This window comes from Mixophyes fleayi, chromosome 1 (assembly GCF_038048845.1).
Source record: "Mixophyes fleayi isolate aMixFle1 chromosome 1, aMixFle1.hap1, whole genome shotgun sequence".
NCBI lineage: Eukaryota > Metazoa > Chordata > Amphibia > Anura > Limnodynastidae > Mixophyes > Mixophyes fleayi.
In genome coordinates, this window is record NC_134402.1 from 369,287,770 (window position 1) to 369,307,226 (window position 19,457).

The window sequence follows — 19,457 nt, forward strand, 5'->3', positions numbered from 1 at the left end:
GCGGTGCTACATAAATAGGGGCCATAATCACTATTAATACATGATTAATTCAGTGCTTTTTCAAATCCACTGTTCATGGATATTGCAGAACAATTACTGGGGCATCATTACTGTCTATTAACCACAACTAGAGTGAATCATATTGACTTTTTATGATATACCAAAAAAGAAAAATACATTCTCCTTTCTTTTACCTTAATAGAGTGTGCATTTTTTTTTATTGTCGCCGGTCTACGACTGGTCTTTTTTCACCTCTACCTTCCCCTTTATTCACTTACCCATTTTTTACCTGTTTTTTTCACCCTTCTTTCTTTCCCTCCTCTCCCCTCCCCTTCTGTTTTTTTCCCTTGTTTGCTTCCAAGAAGCGTGTGTGTAAGGGTCTGGTTGTCCACCCTACATGTATCCCATATAGATATTGTATAAGTTAAATTACCAAACTTGGCCGGCAATACAGACATTTTTCAACTGAAAATGTCTCTTTTGTAAAAGAAAAAAATTCATTACACCTGTGAACTGCAAATTCACATGTGAGGCACCTTGTCTTCCCACATTTATAAAAACCATTCGGTCTGCTTCTCAGCCAATTTAGACCAATGCCTTTATGAATCTCCTTTGATTTTTCCATTTACTTAAAACAACTGGGAGCCAGTCTTTACTTCAGTCTCCCTACTTTCCTAAAAATGGTATTTTTACTACTTGAGAATATCTTCTTACTTCTTGTGAATTCTAATGCATGTTTCATCTGTTATAAGTGTTTGGATATTTATCATCATCATTAACATGGATTTATATAGCGCCAGCAAATTCCGATTGATCGATATTATATTGGCATTTGAACATTTTGTCAGCTTAGATCAGTGTCATAAATATTGTTATCATTTTATTTTTAATACATTTTTTATATTTTCTGTAGCAGCGCTCTCTGATTTTTATTTATTATTTTTATATACATGTTTCAGTACCCTGTTTTTGAGAGCAGTAGATCTGATAGGCACTAATTTGCTAATATTCAATTTAGTTTCACTAGGGCCTGATTTTGTGCTTTGTATTTTTCTAAAGTGTTTGCCAACTTGCATGCTCAATGCTCAATGGAATTGAAATCCTAGATTTAAGCTTTCAGTTTCAGTCCTATTTCTTAAATGACAAATGTAAAAAAGTATTAAAAACACACACACACAAACAGTACATATAATATGTATAATGAAACTTATTTTACATAAATGACTAAAACTTTTATTTTAAAAATGAAATACATATTACACATAATGTACTGCATTATAAGGGAGCTATATTTTAAGAGTAAAGCATTTTTTTAATGCTTTTGCTCTGACAACCCCATCCTGAGATGGCATTAAGAAAGCAGTTTCTGTTATAGTACAAGTAAAATAGGCTGAAATATACCAGCCTCCAAATTGGTCCCAAGAGGGCTAGAAACTAGTGCTATCAGTATTGTCTCATGAGAGGTCAGTGGTTTCTGTCATTCCATTATATAAGTCAGCCCCAAGAACCAAATTTTACCATTTTTTAATTGGCTTTTAAAACAAAGATATCAGCACCTTCAGAAACCCAATAACAAGGTAGATTTCCATTCCAACAAATGCGGATAAAATTTGTCTTCCCTAAAATGTTATAGTACAATGGGGCAATAGCTGTGAGAGGAATGTAGAAAGCTTACATGTTACTTCTTGGATATAACATGCTGTACACTACACAATGTCATATAAGGAATATTCCAGAGGACAGTTAAGACAATAATTTTTTGTACACAATAGTATTGCTGCATTAATTGGAATTCTACTCATCAAACTAAATGACTATAATTGATTGCAAGCTAATATTGACAGTTACAGTAACAGAACAGAATGTCATATATACAGGTCTTCTAGCCACGCACAGTATTAGTTTCAGTATTAGATCACTTCTAGAATACAGTAGTTGAGTTATATTCAGCAGAAAACAGAGTTAAGAGGTGCACTGTGACATACCCTTATGTGCATTAAATGAACGTGTAGAATAAATATAGTAATATATAGTAATATAAATGCTTAGTGGCGTCTGTTTGTGTGTGGAAAAAAAAACCAAGTTGCAGCGCCACCTACTGGGCAGAGTTATACACTGACCTACTAAATTCTTAGTGTGTGTGGGAAAAAAAATTCAAAAAGGGCTGAAATTTGGTAGGGCTCAAACTCATTTTCGTGAGGTAATTTTACCTCATGAACACACATGTGTAGAGGCGTGCGTTAGTGTGTGTGTCTGTGTGTGTGTGTGTGTGTGTGTGTGGAAAAAACTATTTTCTCAGAAAGGGCTCATCCAATTGACCTGAAATTTGGTATACTGGCATTATTTGACAAAAAAATTAGAATAGTCAAGTCAGTTAACTTCCATCATCCCCCCTTCCCCCCGTGGGAGGTGTAGTAAAGGCTAAATTTACGAGTTGAGGGGTCAAACTCATTTTCGTGAGGTAATTTTACCTCATGAACACACATTAAAAAGGGCGCTTGCGTCGGGAAGTAACGATCTTCCCCTGAGGAGGCCTGGGCTAGGCCCAAATGCATGACAAGAACCTTTTTAAGACCTTAAGTATCTTGATTTGACTAGAATGCATGAGTATCATGCACGGGTTAACTTGTATAGTAATATTTGTTTAAGAACCACATCAGTGGTTAATGCATCCGTCATCTTTAGTGAGTGCCATAAACACGATTGTTCTTTGCTGCGTGCATTGAAAATGTTTTGTACATGTGTTAGGGATGAGCGGCGAAGTTCCAGCATATTACTACAGAAGTTAAGATGTGTCAGATTCTATAAATGTTTTTGAGAGAACACATGATTCCCTTTTGGATGCTACTAATTTCAACTTTATAGTAATGTTGGTTCTGCTTTGCAGGAAATCTTATTTTAATAGTGTTTAAATTGTTTGTTTTTGATACCGTTTTATGAACATAACAAAAAAACATCAAATTCCAATTTTATTATTATGGAAAAAGCATCAGGATGTAATCTACATTTCTCCCCAAACATCACCAGATGTTGTTCTGTTGGTCTCTTGCACTTCTCTTGTTTTCTCTATGCTATTTTCATTTATGTGTTAGGCTCTCGGTTACATAAGCAGTTACAGATGGGACAGCAAGTCACATGCAATCATACCCTGCTGTAACAATGTGTCATTATCGCAATGCAGTGCTATCAGTAGTTTTTAGTATGCATTCGACTACTGTCTGAGCACTTTACAGTATTCACTTTATATCACACCTGCACATCACACTTTATATGTACACATGCAATTTTGAAATGAGACAACTTGTAGCCAATACGATTCAGGACTGTATAGGAGTGAGTTAAATGATCTTGTCAGTAGCAACGAGTAGCTCACTCAAGTGATTGAACAAGTGGGGGCAGTAAGTGAGTGAGGACAGAGCATGTGACAGGAAGTCATGATTTGAGGAGGGGAATGGATGCAAGTTGAGGCTGAGAGATAGTGAGAGGACCAAGGTGCCCCCACAGCAGAGTAATGATGTCAGGCCATGATATGAGAAGATTGTGGTGTTAAGTGAAACTCTATTTTAAATGGACTTTGGACGTTATTACCTCTTGGGCATTAGATCTTTTGCAGATTGGCATACCTGTCATTGTTGTTTTTGTCAAACCCGGGAGGCTTGTCTATGTGGTGGTACTAATTTATCTCTACACTTAGTTGTGAAGTTTTGACACAGATAGACCGCCTGAGAAAAACATAGCAGAACATTGCTAAATGTCTTCCACAAATGTGGCTCAGAGTGACACACCAGAAGATATTCTCCTATCTGCAGTGGTGTGTTTTGAGCAAGAAGAAAAGTGGGCTGTTTGTTCTACATTGCTCTCATTCTATATTGGCTCCAAAGGGCCATTACACTTCAATGACAACCCTGGGAGATAGTCTGGTGATTTTTCTACACTGAACTCTTTTCCTATAGGACAATTCTTAAGGACGTCTTAAAAATGTAGCTGTCCCCACAGAGTTTGAGAAGTGGAGGAGAGACGGCAGAAAGAGAGAGTAAGAGGAACAGTTAAGAAACTTGTAGTTTAGAAGGCTATGTGACATAAAGTAAGCAATGATCAGTGAAATATTAGATCAAGGTTGATAATTGTAATACCAATATAGAAATATACTAAATGTACTAAACTGTCACTGATTAAACAGCCAAAGGACAAGTGTACACTTGCCCTTATCACATAATGGTCTGATAGCTTCATACCACACACTTCACTTTGGGAAGTAAAAAGGAGTGTGGTTTATTGGAAACAGAGCATGGGAATTAGTTATAGAATATTGCCATTTCATAGTTTCAACAATCAGGTTGCTTTCTTGTTGGGTTCCTATCTACTAGCTTCAGTCCATGTATTAACGATCTGCTGGTTTATTTTATCTTTTTTTATGTATAACTTTTATTACCAGCTATATATTTCAGGATAAATACTTCCTATTGCTAGAAATAAATAACATAGAAAATTCCCCACCTCCATCACAGAATCTGACCTGATTTAAGCATGTCCTCTGCATATCCTCCCATCAAGGTGCTTTTCAGATTTTTTGTGGTCAGTCAGGGGTATGAATGACCCTAGAATCTGGATGCTAGTTACCTGGAGGTTAGCAGAGGCAGCATCTCTGTTAGGGTCATTCAGGCCTATGAGCGCTTAGCGCACATAGGTTTGGATTATAATGGTGAAGTTCAGTAACAGCGGTGGTGGTGACATGTGTGGCTGTCATCTCCACTGTCACCTGTCACCACATAGCTGCCAGTGCATGAATCCTAAGAAGGAACATTGCAGGTATGGTGCAAAGGGCTGCCTGGTAACTGCCTATGGTGCTATATAGGGGACATTTGTTACAGATAGCACTATATTGGAATATGTTAACAAAAGGTTTTTTTCTGATAATGTTCAACTAATCCTACTTTCCCTATGGGGATACTAGTTAGAAAAAGTTCTTTAAAGGGGTGGTTCAATTTTATATGCCCCCTCCATAGTTCCATAGTACACCCCACGCTCAAAGCATTATTTCTGTGTTCACAGTTTATGTATACCACTAACTGAGACACCAGGAGGAGGAACAGATATCTTATCATTGCAGCCCTTTGACTTGCACTAAGCAGTATGTGTAAATCACACCTGCCTGGGTTGGAGGTGTGTAATGTTTGTGGCACCAGTTTGAACTGAAGCTGCAGCCAATCCATACACAAATCTGATCCAAAGCACAAATGCTTAAACAGCTGTGGCCTTCCTCCTGTGACCACTGACTGAAGTCACCTAATGGCAGGGGTTCCATGGAATGGGGGCACAATATTAAAAATGAGCTGGTGATCCAAAAGTGAACAAGACTTTTAAGTGTATTTCCTTATCGGAGAACTCCGGTCAACTTTTTTCTTTTTAAACAAACAGGAACTCTAAATTCTATTTTACTTGCAATTTCTTTTCAGAGTCAAATAAAAAATGGTTTTATTAAAAAATATGTGATTAGCATCTTAATAAGTCTTTTGTCTTCTATTTACCTTCCTTGGTTTATTAATAAATAATAGCTTACAAAAGCTTTATTTTATTTCTTGAAACAGTCATACTTAGGTTAAGGATTATTTTGTATTTATTGGCTTCTACTTTCTTCCTTTTGTTTGCTTACATCTGGGTCAACATAATAATTAAGACAATACAGCAAGTCGAGAGTCTCCCCATTGAGCTCTACAATACGTCAGGGGTAAGGAACTTAAAGTGTTGCTGAAAAATTGCACTCTTAATAGCAGGGAAGCATCGCTGTCAATATATACAAGACTACTGATATGTATATAATATATGAGTACTTTCAGGAACACTGTTAATTGCATTAAACATTGTAAAGAAAACCCTCATTCCATAGCAAAAGCTGTTGCATGAAAGAAATAAAAAGTATCCTGCTGTATACTTATAGGGCCTGATTCATCAAGGCACATATCTGATGATTTTGAGCACATCACTCACAAAATTACTCTGCGCATGCGCAGAACCAGGATATATGCCAGTAAACGCAGCCATGTCTGCTACTTCTTCGCACGCAAAAGACACTTACTGCAGCCTATGATTTTAGGGAATGAGCAGGGAGAGGAATGGGCATTTTGGAACGTGCCAGACTGAAGCGTATGCTAGAACATGTGTTTGCAATCAGCAGCACCTGTAAAAATGTATTTTATGTTCAGTAGACATTAGGAACACCCTGATAAATATATTTCATGGGAAAAATTATAAAAAAATAAAAACATTTTTTTTTTTTTTTTTACAGTTTTATTACTACTGCCTAAATTATTATTATTAACAGGTTACATTCAATTAATATGTTTTTTTCTGTGAGTTCTTTTGCGAATTTAGAACCCACATAACGATGGACAGCTCCTGCAGTGTCTTGTGTAGTATAGCAGTGCAGGCTTACACTCAAATTCATCAGCGTATCATAGGCAAACCGAGGGGGGGGGGGGGTTCCTAGTGCCTGGAACCCCCCTCCAAGCCTGTGGCACTGTATAATTGAGGTGGCTGGACCCTGTCACACGGCTCTGCTTGAAAAGGAAGTGCTGCGTGCACCTAACAGTAGTGCACTCAGCATTGCCCATGTATATTATGGGGATAGCAAGAGTTGGAGAGCAGCCAAGCACTGGCTAAAATTATAGCCACGCCCCCATGCATGCTGGTCACTCCCACTGGCGGCGTGGTGTGGAAACCCCCCTCTTCAAATCCTGCGTTTGCCCCTGCGTATGTATCTTCAGATCCGTTTCTTGTTGAATTCGGGAGCACGCAAAACAGTTTTGCATGCGTTTTTGAACAAACTCACATTGCGCTCAGACTGCATGCCTTGATGAATGGCCCATAGCGTACACCTAAACTCAATGAAAGGCACACATTCAGTCAGTATTCAGCCTACCCATACAATTAGAACCAGTGACACTGCTGAGTTATGCCTCCTATTAGATCACTAGTTCCTAATGAATTAATAGGCAGATTCTCCTGACCATTGATTAAGTCCAGTTCATTTATGGAGCAAACATAATGCAAATTGCAAATAGGTTTGGTTTTGCAATAGTACACTTATGTGGAAACCTCTCAAGGTAAACTCCTGCTTTCCAGTCTTTGGAGACAACTCTGAAAAAAAGGGGCCTGATTCATTAAGGATCTTAAATGAAGAGGTATCTTATTTCAGTCTCCTGGACAAAACCATGTTACAATGCAAGGGGTGCAAACGAGTTTTCTGTTTTGCACATAAGTTAAATACTGACTGTTTTTCATGTAGCACACAAATACTCGATAGCTTATTTGTACACTGAAATTTAAAGTTGATATTTGTGTGCAACATAAAAAAAAAAGTCAGTATTTAACTTATGTACAAAACAGAAAACTAGTTTGCACCCCTTGCATTATAACATGGTTTTGTCCAGGAGACTGAAATAAGATACCTCTTCATTTAAGATCTTTAATGAATCAGGCCCCAGATGTTTTTCAATAAATGTTTTTCAATAAAAAACATTGAAGGCACATTGTAAAAAAATGTAAAAATCCCATCAAAGACCAACCTGCTACCACTGTATCACCAGTTATTTTCTTCTAAAAGTGCTCCTTGGTTTAGCTTCATTTACTTTATGTCTTATTTTAAGCATGAAAGCGAGGAGACGTTGTGATTGTCTTTACTATATGTGACATGTTCGTGTGTTTGAAGCTTTTATACTGAGCAGTACCTCAACAAATGTGCTTCTCTGCTAAAATGTAATTGGTAGGTGCAAAGTGCAGCCTATTAGAGGTATAGGAAAATATAAGATCCTGCCAGCTCTGAACCGATGCCATACTCTAGAGCTTCTTATTTTATAGTCAAAACACCTCTGTGCCCATCTGAAAAGCAAGGAATGCCAATAAATATCTACCTTTCCCCCCTTTTTATCATTTTAATATCCTTAATATTCTTTAATTATATCTAATCTTTGCATGGGCTGCAAAAGTAGGAGCACAGGCACTTAGCAAGGACCCTTCCTAAGCCCAACTCAGACTTTGCAAAAATTTTCCTCGTGCACAACCACTGCCACCTTACTACTTCTTGTTCTGCTTAGCCATGCACTTCTGCTCAAATTGAGGCTGACTTGTACAAAATAGTCAATAGTGTTCCTGCAGTTTTGCATATATATATTGTGGCAAAGAGGGATATTTGTCACAGTTTCCTGTAAGGGAACAGGTAGGAACACAGTTAGTCTGCAGCAGCAGGCTGCAAACAGGGTTAAGTTTTCCCTAGGTTCCTCTCTTGGCACACACACAGGTGTTCCACATGGGTGTAATTGGTTTGCTGTGATTTGTTGTAGTGCTTGGGGTGGAGGATAAAAACACTGTCTGTATGTGTGGGTGGCACCACCGATGCCAGTAAGTGGCCGGCAAGCAGACAGGGAAGTAATGTCTAGCCAGATGTAGGCGGTGGGGATTTTCGTGTAGTGTTACTGAATATCATTGCTGTACCAGCATTGGAACTGTTTTGCCATCCTGACAACTACTAATAAACAGCTAAATGGTTCAGCATACCTGTGTCCGATTCCTGTGAATGGTGTACTTTCTCACTATATGTATATATATATATATATATATATATATACAAACACACATACATATCTGTGTTATTTACATTGACTGTAGGAAGGTCTGTGGATTATAGATTTGATAATGATTTCTTCTAATGGTTAACAAAGATCATAAAGTATATCTAATTCCCAATACATCATAATGAACTTAATATTAAACCACTTCCCTAACATGACACAAATGCATCTCATGTGTAATGTATACACAATTGCAACACTTCAGAAGACACTGTAGATAATTTGTGCTCTCTCTGGTGCAGACATGCAATTAGCATTCTTATGATCATTTGATTGGGCATTTTTTTCCACAATATTTTGCACTTTTTGGTGACTAAAATTAATATGTCTGCACAACTAGAAACCTCTTCTCAAAGCCCTGATTACTGTTACTTTTGGACCATCTCCTTAATTAAACTTTCTCATTTTGCTTTTACTAAAACACTGTTTGTTTGATCTTCAGTTATGTTGTATATATCAGGGAAATTAGGAAACCGTTCTGTATACAACATTGGCTTATGTGTGCCTATTAATGCATTTACTGTGCATAAACTCTATCTACACACAATAACAATACAAACTTTAAACCTGCATTGAGTATTTAGTCAAAGAAAACATATCATAAAATCTATCTAGACTTCCTTCCAATCTGGTTGTTTTGCGAAGCTAGAAGACTACGCAGACTTTTTGGTAGAGGGAATACCTCCACATTTCAGCTATTGCCACACCTTGAAGTCTAAACTATTTTGTCTGATATTAAATTCCGGAAAAAAACATGTAGTTGTGAAATTTGTAAATGATCCAAATTGTTTAATTTACCATACCATATTCTTAAGTGCATACCAATAATAACTAGATCACTTCTATTAATATGAGTATTTTTGTATATGATCATATAATATGATTTGAATGTTAACTCGGTTTTAATTTTCAGACTACAGAACTGGGCCCTGCTTCACTCAAGTCAACAATCAGATGTGTCAGGGTCAGGTGACTGGTATCGTCTGCACAAAAACTCTTTGCTGTGCAACTATTGGACGTGCCTGGGGACACCCGTGTGAGATGTGTCCTGCTCAACCACAGCCCTGTCGCCGTGGCTTCATTCCCAATATACGCAGTGGGGCGTGCCAAGGTAAACAGCTTCATGTTAATGTGCCTTTGTAATAAATGAACTTCCTGTAAATAGAATAAAACAGTATATTTGAATGTACGTGCAGTGGTCATATAATTGTTTTACAGTCTGTGCCAAGGACCCCCATAAAATATTAAGGCATATCATGCCTTAAAATTAAGACTTTATCGCAGTTTCACTTATGTTTTGTATTCACTAATACCCTGATCTATTAAATATGGATACATTTTGATATTTTATGAGTGGGGTGTGGGTTTTAAAAATGCGAAGAAACCTTTTTTGTAACTAAAGTTTGATGTACAGTAAAATATATTAACACCTGGTATGGACTTCAGCAACTTAGGTAACAGTTTGCCTCATATGACCACTATCACTTATTCAGTTCAGTTACTAAGATTTATGGTCTGGAAATCCTGCTCCTATTAATTTGCAAAACAGCAACATTTATTTGCCCGCAAATTCATTTTGATTTTGGAATGAGAAGTATTAAATCTCAGTTAGGCGGAGCAGACCTAGGTCTAGACGCAGCAGAGGCTTATAGGTAGCTTTTCCTCTGCACTATGTATGTCAATTTTTTAAGAAATATGTACTTAGGGACTGGGAAAACAATTAACTGATGTGGGTTTAAACGTGGTAGGCAAATGTTAAATTAATCAGGCGGGGGAGAGGTTTAAATGATAAATATGATATAAATTAAGAGAGGGTTATTTGTGGGGACAGTGTCAATATAGTCTGCTCTATGACCAGACCAGCAAAACTGCAGAATGGTGTGTGGTCCGAGCCATGTTAATATTAGAGTGGGTTTGATGCTTCTGTTATCACAAAAAATTGTTTTGTTGGTGAATAACCTAAATAAATGTAAACAATATGTGCAGATTAGTTTCCTCTAACTATCTGGTGCACAACACTTATCAGTCAAGACCACTTTTTGTGACACATTGAAAGCAGGACAGATACATGGAGACCCGGGATGCCAGGATAGATATATTACTCCAGTATGTGTGTCCTGGCATCCTATGTCCCCTTGTAATTGTCCCGCATTGTAACGTGTCTCTCCTCAATGTGGTGTTGCTATAAGAGGGAGAAGTGTTTCTGCTGGATAAGGGAACATATTGCTACAAGGGGGAGAGGGGAACTGAGAGTTACTACAGAGGTGATGGAGGGGAATGTGTTACTATAGAGGTGATGGAAAGGAATGTGTTACAACAGAGGTGATGGAGAGGAATGCGTTACTATAGAGGTGATGGAGAGGGGAAATGTGGTACTACAGAGGAGATGGAGGGGAATGTTTTACTATAGAGGTGATGGAATGGTATGTGTTACTACAGAGATGATGGAGGGGAATGTGTTACTATAGAGGTGAAGGAGAGGAATGTGTTACTACAGAGGTGATGGAGGGGAATGTGCTACTATAGAGATGATGGAGTGGAATGTGTTACTACAGAGGTGATGGAATGGTATGTGTTACTACAGAGGTGATGGAATGTTATGTGTTACTACAGAGGTAATGGAATGGTATGTGTTACTACAGAGGTGATGGAGGGGAATGTGTTACTACAGAGGTGATGGAATGGTATGTGTTACTACAGAGGTGTCAAATCCAACGAATGCCATCAGTGGATTGATGCCGAGCTTATACACAATCAAAGGAAATCTTCCTGCATGCATGCATTGCGATCGATCGAAGAACAGAATATACACAATGCCATCTCTTCTGTATAGACTCTGCACTGTTTTAATGCATACCAGGTTATACATTTATAGTACTTTTGAGGAACTTATTGATGTGCAAAAACAGTTGATGAATCACAAGATCAGTTTCCTGACAAGCCTGCTGTTGTACTTGTGCTAGCGTTATGGTGCAATTTGCCAAGAAGCCTTAAGGTAGTATGTTATTTGTAATCAGCTATTTCTGCAGATGCCACATTGATTCTGTTACTAACATCCTCTGCAAAACTTCGTACAATTTCTAAAATATTTATATATAGATCCCTGAGCATATTAAAATGTGAAGCATTCTTAAAGGTTCACTACATTTCATATAAAATACATTATCATTCCCTTCTTTTGAATTACCTTTTAATCTAGAAGCTCTAAACTATACCCTGCCTGTAATCCTATTTGGCTCCTGTATAGACCTTATATATATAATTCCCTAAAGGTTTTATACAATGGAATCTTATAGATTCATTTAAGCCTAGTAGCCGTACCAAATAGAATCTTACCCTAACTATGGATTTCATGGGAAGCCAAAAGGAAAGAGAAGGAGAAAATACACAGTGTGCTCGGCAAGTGTTATATGTCACTTATTTCACAATAGGAGGGATTGTCCATTGTGCTGTATATTTTCATTTGGGTAGGGTCCATCATCAGAAATATTCATGCGAACTCCATGAAAGAGGTTCTTGGCATCTGCATTGTTCACAAATGGAAGTGGTGCTTGGGGTTCTACACAAAGCGCATTTCTTTAGCGGGGTGTACAGTACGGCAGTTAAGGTGTGGTAGCTTTAATTTTTCTGGAAGAGAAACACTTAGATTTAATACACTTGTTGATAAGCCACATCATTAGTTTTAATAGTGTGTATATATATATATATATATATATATATATATATATATATATATACATATATATATATATATATATATACACACACTAAGGACTAGTAACAGTCCTTGATATACAAAATGTATCAGATCTGATATCCATACTCTTATACCCTTGAACCAATTGGCCAGATTCAGCCATATAAACCATCCTTCTAGATAAGCATCTCCAGTGTGCTCCTTTAAAAATTTATATTTCATGTCTCTTATTTCTTGTAAGTGTTCACCAATTATTTACTCTGGGTCATCTGTGTCATTAATTAAAAAGATGCAACACTGGGCTCTTTGTTAGTGGGGCTTCGGTACCATCTGATACACCTTGTTTCAGGAGGGTGTCCACAATACTCACAAATATTGTGGGTAAACACCTACAGTCATGGGTTGCTCTTTCCTTTATCTGTTTGAGTTGAACTTTCATATTGGAATTTTTCTCATTATGTATAATTATCTCTACCCTACTATTGGCGTGAGTCTGGTTCTTCCAGACCTGGCTTTCTTTTGTAGACTGATAAGAACCTAGAGCCCACAACAAAAGAAAAAAACTTGCAATCAATATACCTCCCGCTAATATCATTGAACACTACTCTTTGGTGTTCCTTGGATCTTTAAGTAACTTGTACATATACATTTTATTTAAACTCCCCTTGTCTGAAGATCTTGCAGTGCGAAGCGTGTATCCAGGTGTCTGTTCCTTCCTTCCTTCACTGCTGTGGGAGTCATCAATAAGATCTGATATGTTCCTTCAAACCTGGGTTCAAGAGCTTTTCTCACGTTTTCTTTATAACAACCCAATCTCCAGGTTCCTACAGATGAGTGTTAGGATCCTGGTTTGGATCTGGAATGGAAGAGAAAACCTATCTGTGGATGTTAGTCAATTTTTTCTTGTTTATGCCATTCGTTTCTGCATTTTTAATGTACCATTCAGCCTTTATACCCACCCACTACTCTGGGTGTGTGTAGTGCTGACGTGATACCCACTTCTTCTGATACCTGCTGTAGTTCCTTCCCATAAAATGGGTACCTCTGTCACTCTCAATCATATCTGGAACCCCATATCTTCATACTACGTTGAATTTTTTTCTTCGCCATTGCCTTGTTGGTTGCTGTTCTACAAGGCCACATCTCCACTCAGTGACTAAATAAGTGCAGTGCACACGAGGACATACTCATAGCCAGCTATTTTTGGCAACTGTATGAAGTCAATCTGCAGCCTTAGGAAAGGGTACAGACTCTATGGGGTACTTTTGGAATGGACTTTTACAGTCTTACCAGGATTGTGTAAAGCACATATCACACATCGAGATATATATCCTTGTGCAGCTTGTGCAAATCCAGGAGCCACCAGTTTCTTTCCAGGTCCTTTAACATGGTGTCCTTGGACACATGGACCTTTCTACGTAGGGCTTGTGGCATCACTGGGTACAATGCTTTTGGCAAACAATCGCAATTCTGCAACCACCATTAATTTCCTTGTTTCTCTGCCCCCAGCCATTTCCAGGCCAGTTTTACAACATTTGGGGCTTGTTCTTGAAATTTTATGAGTGTCTCTTAAGTCTAGGATTGGGGGTAGGGCCACAACATTTATGCTCACAGGGTTCAGTGGCATTACAGCAGCTTGCTTTGCAACGGCATCTGCTAGGGCATTACCTTTGGCTTCTGAGGTTTGTTCTCTAGTATGTGCCTGTACCTTTATCATCGCTAGTTGCTTAGGCAGTTGAAGAGCAGCAAACAGGGACCTAATGAGTTCTGCACACCTTGTGTATGGTGTGTCATCAACATAATATCGGAAACCATCTACAAACAATTCTAAATCAGCATTTGGTATAGGGATTTCAGATATGTCAGGTATAGCAACACTTTCTAATCACATTTTATCAATACAATCATGCACGGTAGAAAAAGAAAAAGTTTATGTATTTTCTGTGTCAGGGGCGGGCTGGCACATTTCAGCCTGGGGGCGCACAGGCGGTCGCATCACATGACATGCGTTGCGTCCACGTCAATGATGACGCGGCCGCCTGCCGGCCCAAGAAGTGGTTACACTGAGCGGCCCGGGTGCCCGATACCCCCTGCCCCCCGGCCCAGCCCACCCCTGTTCTGTGTCTTGTTGCTGCTGTGACTGACTGTCACATTCACTATGTGTCTTATCAATATCTGCTTCTTGTGTCAATATGCATCCCTTCTTTCCCCTCTTTTGAATATAGCAGCAATAAAATAATGTTGCTGGGTTCAAAGTTGCACACCTTTTTAATTTGATATTAGAGGGGGTAAGCAAAGCCACCTCATACTTAGTGAGCCTGGCTGAAGACAAGTGTTTTTTTCTGTGCTTGATTGAGAGCTTCTGCCACTGAATGTGGTACCTGTATAACAAATTAATGTCCCAACACTATGGGGGCTGTTTTTTTCCCCATCTTTGTGCAGCTGCGGCTACTGATTTAATGCACGTTGGTGCTGCCCTGATTACAGGGGTCTAACTGCATAGAGTAATATGCTAAGGCACTTTCTTTCCCTCCATGTGCTTGTGTGAGCACTCCCTGGGCATGTCTGTGTTTTTCATGTCAAAACAGATTAATCAACTTGTTAAACTCTGGCAAAACCAGTGCTGGCACTCAGGTTACATCAGCTTTCAATTAGTTAAACATTTGTTCCTGCTTAGGGGAGGGTGCAAATGACTTGCTATCATTCAGAAATGCCAATGCAGGAGCATGGATAATAGCTCATAAAGTCTTTTTTATAAAACACAATAGTTATACTCAGTGGAACCTATATCACGTAAGTCTTTCTAGTGTTTACTTATGTTTGTTGTGGCTGTGGACTCACACAATCCAAAACATATTGCATACTTCTACTCATTGAGAGTTGGATAAATTCAATCTGGATTACCTAAAGGGTCTCTCTCTGTAGCTGGGAGGTGTGTTGGTTCTGTGAGAACAGTGCATCCAAGATGTGCCAAACAGGTTAAACAGCTAGCAGAAATTTGCAGCTAGTGTAAAGAATCTCGGAGCATACCAATAGGCCATAGTCCATTGAGCCATAGCAGTCTTTGGGCTAGATTTACTAAGCTGCGGGTGTGAAAAAGTGGGGATGTTGCCTATAGCAACCAATCAGATTCTAGCTATCATTTTGTAGAAGGTACTAAATCAAACCCGCAGCTTAGTAAATCTAGCCCTTTGTGTGTTAAACCATGACTAAGCTGTGCCAAAACAGGCTACAAACTTTTTTTTTTCTGGTGCAACAAGCTTACTATCATTACTGCGCCACAAACCTGTGTGGGCAGGTTCACATCCTCCCTGCTTGATGGCTGGAGAATTTCTGTGAAGAACAAACTTTTTGCAGAGATTAACATTTGTTCATTAGGGATTACACTAACTGTAATTAATTTACATTTTTGTACTTCAATCCTTTTTCTGCTGCTGACATTTATTACTTTGCCAGCTCTGGTTTTAAACAATTTGCCAATTAGTGTGTCCACCCCCTATCACTGTGTTTCCCTCACTCACCTGTAAATCATCAGGTAACCAGTGAACATTTTGTACAGTAAGTGGCTGCACATTAAAAACTTACTTACATGTTTCTCTGTGTAGCTTAACTGTGACGCTATGCGTTCCATGTCATGAAAAAAAGCATTCCTCAAAGGGGCAGTGGCTAATCTCACAAACAGGGGATGTCAGAGTGACGTGACCTGGGTGCATGCTCAAAGGCACTTCTTTCTCATCATCACCTAGCACAGCCCCCTTAAATGACTCTGATATCTCTTCCTGAATCTCAATCATTCCATAACACAGAGCCATCTCAAAAGGTTTCAGACATTCAGCCATTTTAAAAGCAAAATTGTCTCTCTCACTAATCAAAGTACTCTGGTTAGACACCTCGCATTGTGTCTGCAAATCACTCGGCATTGTCTCCACGGAATATCCCAATCACCAAACATTCACATATGTTTTCAGAGTCTGTGATTTCCCTATTAAGAGTACAAAAGTGTTCACTTGAACAAGTCTCGCTCACAGACTGGATTTTATATTGTAACATTTCTTTATGGGCATAACAAACCCCCTTCATTTCGGAGAAACATTCATCAGCATCATTTTCAAATAGATTAAAACTGCTTGTAATATCTACATGTAAAAGCTCACTTCCACCTTACTCTATTTCACACAGAAATAATTATTTTTCTCTACTTCAAAAACAGAAACTGCTTTCGCCAGACACTATTTAAACATTATTTACGGTCTTGTCTGTCCGTTGATTTGTGCAGTGACGGACCACAGAGTTTAAAACTTTTTGCATCTCTTCAATAGCTTACAATTAACCAATAGAGGCATTACATTTACAAATGTACAACTTTTTTGATCTTAAAATAAAAACAAAACAATACTCACTCCCTCACTTATAGAGGAAGAAACATTAAAATGATATCTTCCAGCCTTCAGTTGTGGAACTACAAGCCCCAGCTCCGGAAACATTTAAATAACTTTTTAATTAATTAAGCATATTCAAAGAATCTTTTTATCAATTTTACATACATGGTTAGATAACCAAAACCACAGTCCCCCTTCCTTTCTTCATACACTGAAGTCTTTTACAAAGAATAAGGGGGAGGATTCCATTCTCTCAGCTGCGCAGCATCACACATACACGGTACAATGTTTTTCCTATATACATACATTTACAGTGCGCAAATTATATGACTTTGAAATTCAGCATCAAAAGTACCTGTTACAAGAAAGGTAATTTTGTTAGAAGTCTGCCTTATGCAAATGCTCAAAATACTTAGCAACCATTAAACTATTTTTCCTATACATGTGACTAGCAACTAACCCTTCAGTAAAACTTGTTTTTAACTCAGATTCACAACACAAATAATGCTAGTCACAATAGTTACACCTTCTGTCTGGGTCCTTAATTTTGCAGCATTCCACATTTTAAACATTTCTTTACTCTACAATAATTCAGTCCTGTCTTACATTTACATTTCCACATATATTTCTATTTTCCAGATCTCTTAGCTTCCCTGTGCCACCTCAAACAATCTCTTGGAGTTTCATCTCAATACCCCTTTTAGTATTGTCACATTACCACTTGCAACACTCTAGTTACACCACCCACACATGTCAATTCCTTCTCTTACATCTGCCATTTCTGCACATTTATGTTCATAAATCAATTCGTCCATGGTTTACAGCTACGTTTCACATTTTTCACTTAAATGTTTTCTTTCAATATAATCTGTTTTCATCATATGTTGTATCTTAATTGGGTCAAAAGTACCATCTTAGGTCAAACCAAACTACTTAAACAGTTCACTCATTCCTACACAAAATTCCTTGCCATGGATATATTCTATTATGTACAAAGGCATTCCTGGAACATCAAATTCTGTACTATTGTTATTACCCATGATCAAAATACCTTTTACCTTTTAGTAATAATTATTGTTAGTTCCCCTGGTCAAAATATCTTATGACCTAGTCAAAATACCTTATGACTTGAAACAGCAATTACTACAATCTGGACCCATACCTGGGTCCCAAAGAATCAAATTCCTTATCAAATTGTGTATCTTATGTATTCCAATGCAATGACATTATACTTTGACCATCAAATATTCAAAGAACAACAGATAATATGCAAAACATACCTTAAACAAACCGAATATTAAAGTTTTCCTCTGATTGGCTTTTATGGTCAAGGCACAGCAACACACAGACCAGGCCGGACAGTAGAAAGACACAGAGGCAAAGCAAAGAGTTGATGACCACGTGGATTTCTTCATCTGTGTCCCTCTCTGATCCGTGGGTCACTGGGCACTTACCATCTCGCTGGGGCCTCCCGTGGATTGATGCCAAGCTTATACACAATCAAAGGAAATCTTCCTGAAGACATGCATTACGATCAATCGAAGAACAGAATCTCTTCTGTAAATACTCTGCTCTGTTTTAATACAGACCAGGTTATACATTTATAGTACTTTTGAGGAACTTGTTGATGTGCAAAAACAGTTGATAAATCACAAGATCAGTTTCCTGACAAGCCTGCGGTTGTACTTGTTCTTGCGTTATGGTGCAATTTTCCAAGAAGCCTTAAGGTAGTATGTTATTTGTAATCAGCTACTTCTGCAGATGCCACATTGATTCTGTTACTAACATCCTCTGCAAAACTTCTTACAATTTCTAAAATATATACATATATCCCTGAGCATATTAAAATGTGAAGCATTCTTAAAGGTACACTACATTTCATATAAAATACATTATCAGAGGTGATGGAATGGTATGTGTTACTACAGAGGTGATGGAATGGTATGTGTTAATACAGACGTGATGGAGGAGAATGTGTTAGTACAGAGGTGATGGAGGAAATGTGTTACTACAGAGGTGAAGGAGAGGAATGTGTTAATACAGAGGTGATGGAGGGGAATGTGTTACTACAGAGGTGATGGAGGGGAATGTGTTACTATAGAGGGGATGGAGGGGAACGTCTTACTACAGAGGTTATGGAATGGTATTTGTTACGACAGAGGTGATAGAATGGTATGTGTAACTACTGATATGATAGAGGGGAATGTCTTACTGCATAGGTGATGGAGTGAAATATGTTACCACAGAGGGGACATAGGGGAATGTGTTACTATAGAGGTGATAGAATGGCATGTGTTACTACAGGTATGATGGAGGGGAATGTGTTACTACAGAAGTGAAGGAGAGGAATGTGCTACTACAGAGGTGATTGTGGGGAATGTGTTGCTACAGAGGTGATGGGTGGAGTGTGTTACTACAAAGGGGACATAGGGGAATGTGTTACTATAGAGGTGATGGAATCATATGTGTTACTACAGAGGTGATAGAATGGTATGTGTTACTACAGGTATGATGGAGGGAAATGTGTTACTGCAGAGGTGATTAGTGGAATTATTGCTACAAAAGTGATCGAGGAAATTATTCCTCTAGAACTGATAGGGAATGTGTTACTATAGAGGTGATGGGGGAATGTGTTACTACAGAGGTGATGGGGGGAATGTGTTACTACAGAGGTGATAGGGGAATGTGTTACTACCGAGGTGATGAGTGGAATTATTGCTGCAAAAGTGATGGGGGGAATTATTATTACAGAAC

The 19,457-nt window shown here is 38.3% G+C and overlaps 1 protein-coding gene across 1 annotated transcript in view; it reads left to right on the top strand.

The window, feature by feature from the left end:
- Positions 1-19,457, top strand: part of FBN2 (fibrillin 2) — a 238,268-nt gene that overhangs the window by 56,963 nt on the left and 161,848 nt on the right. Inside the window, exon 6 of the mRNA XM_075178804.1 lies at positions 9,541-9,738. Within this exon, the coding sequence (XP_075034905.1) occupies positions 9,541-9,738 (198 nt within the window). The remainder of the gene's footprint in view (positions 1-9,540; positions 9,739-19,457) is intronic.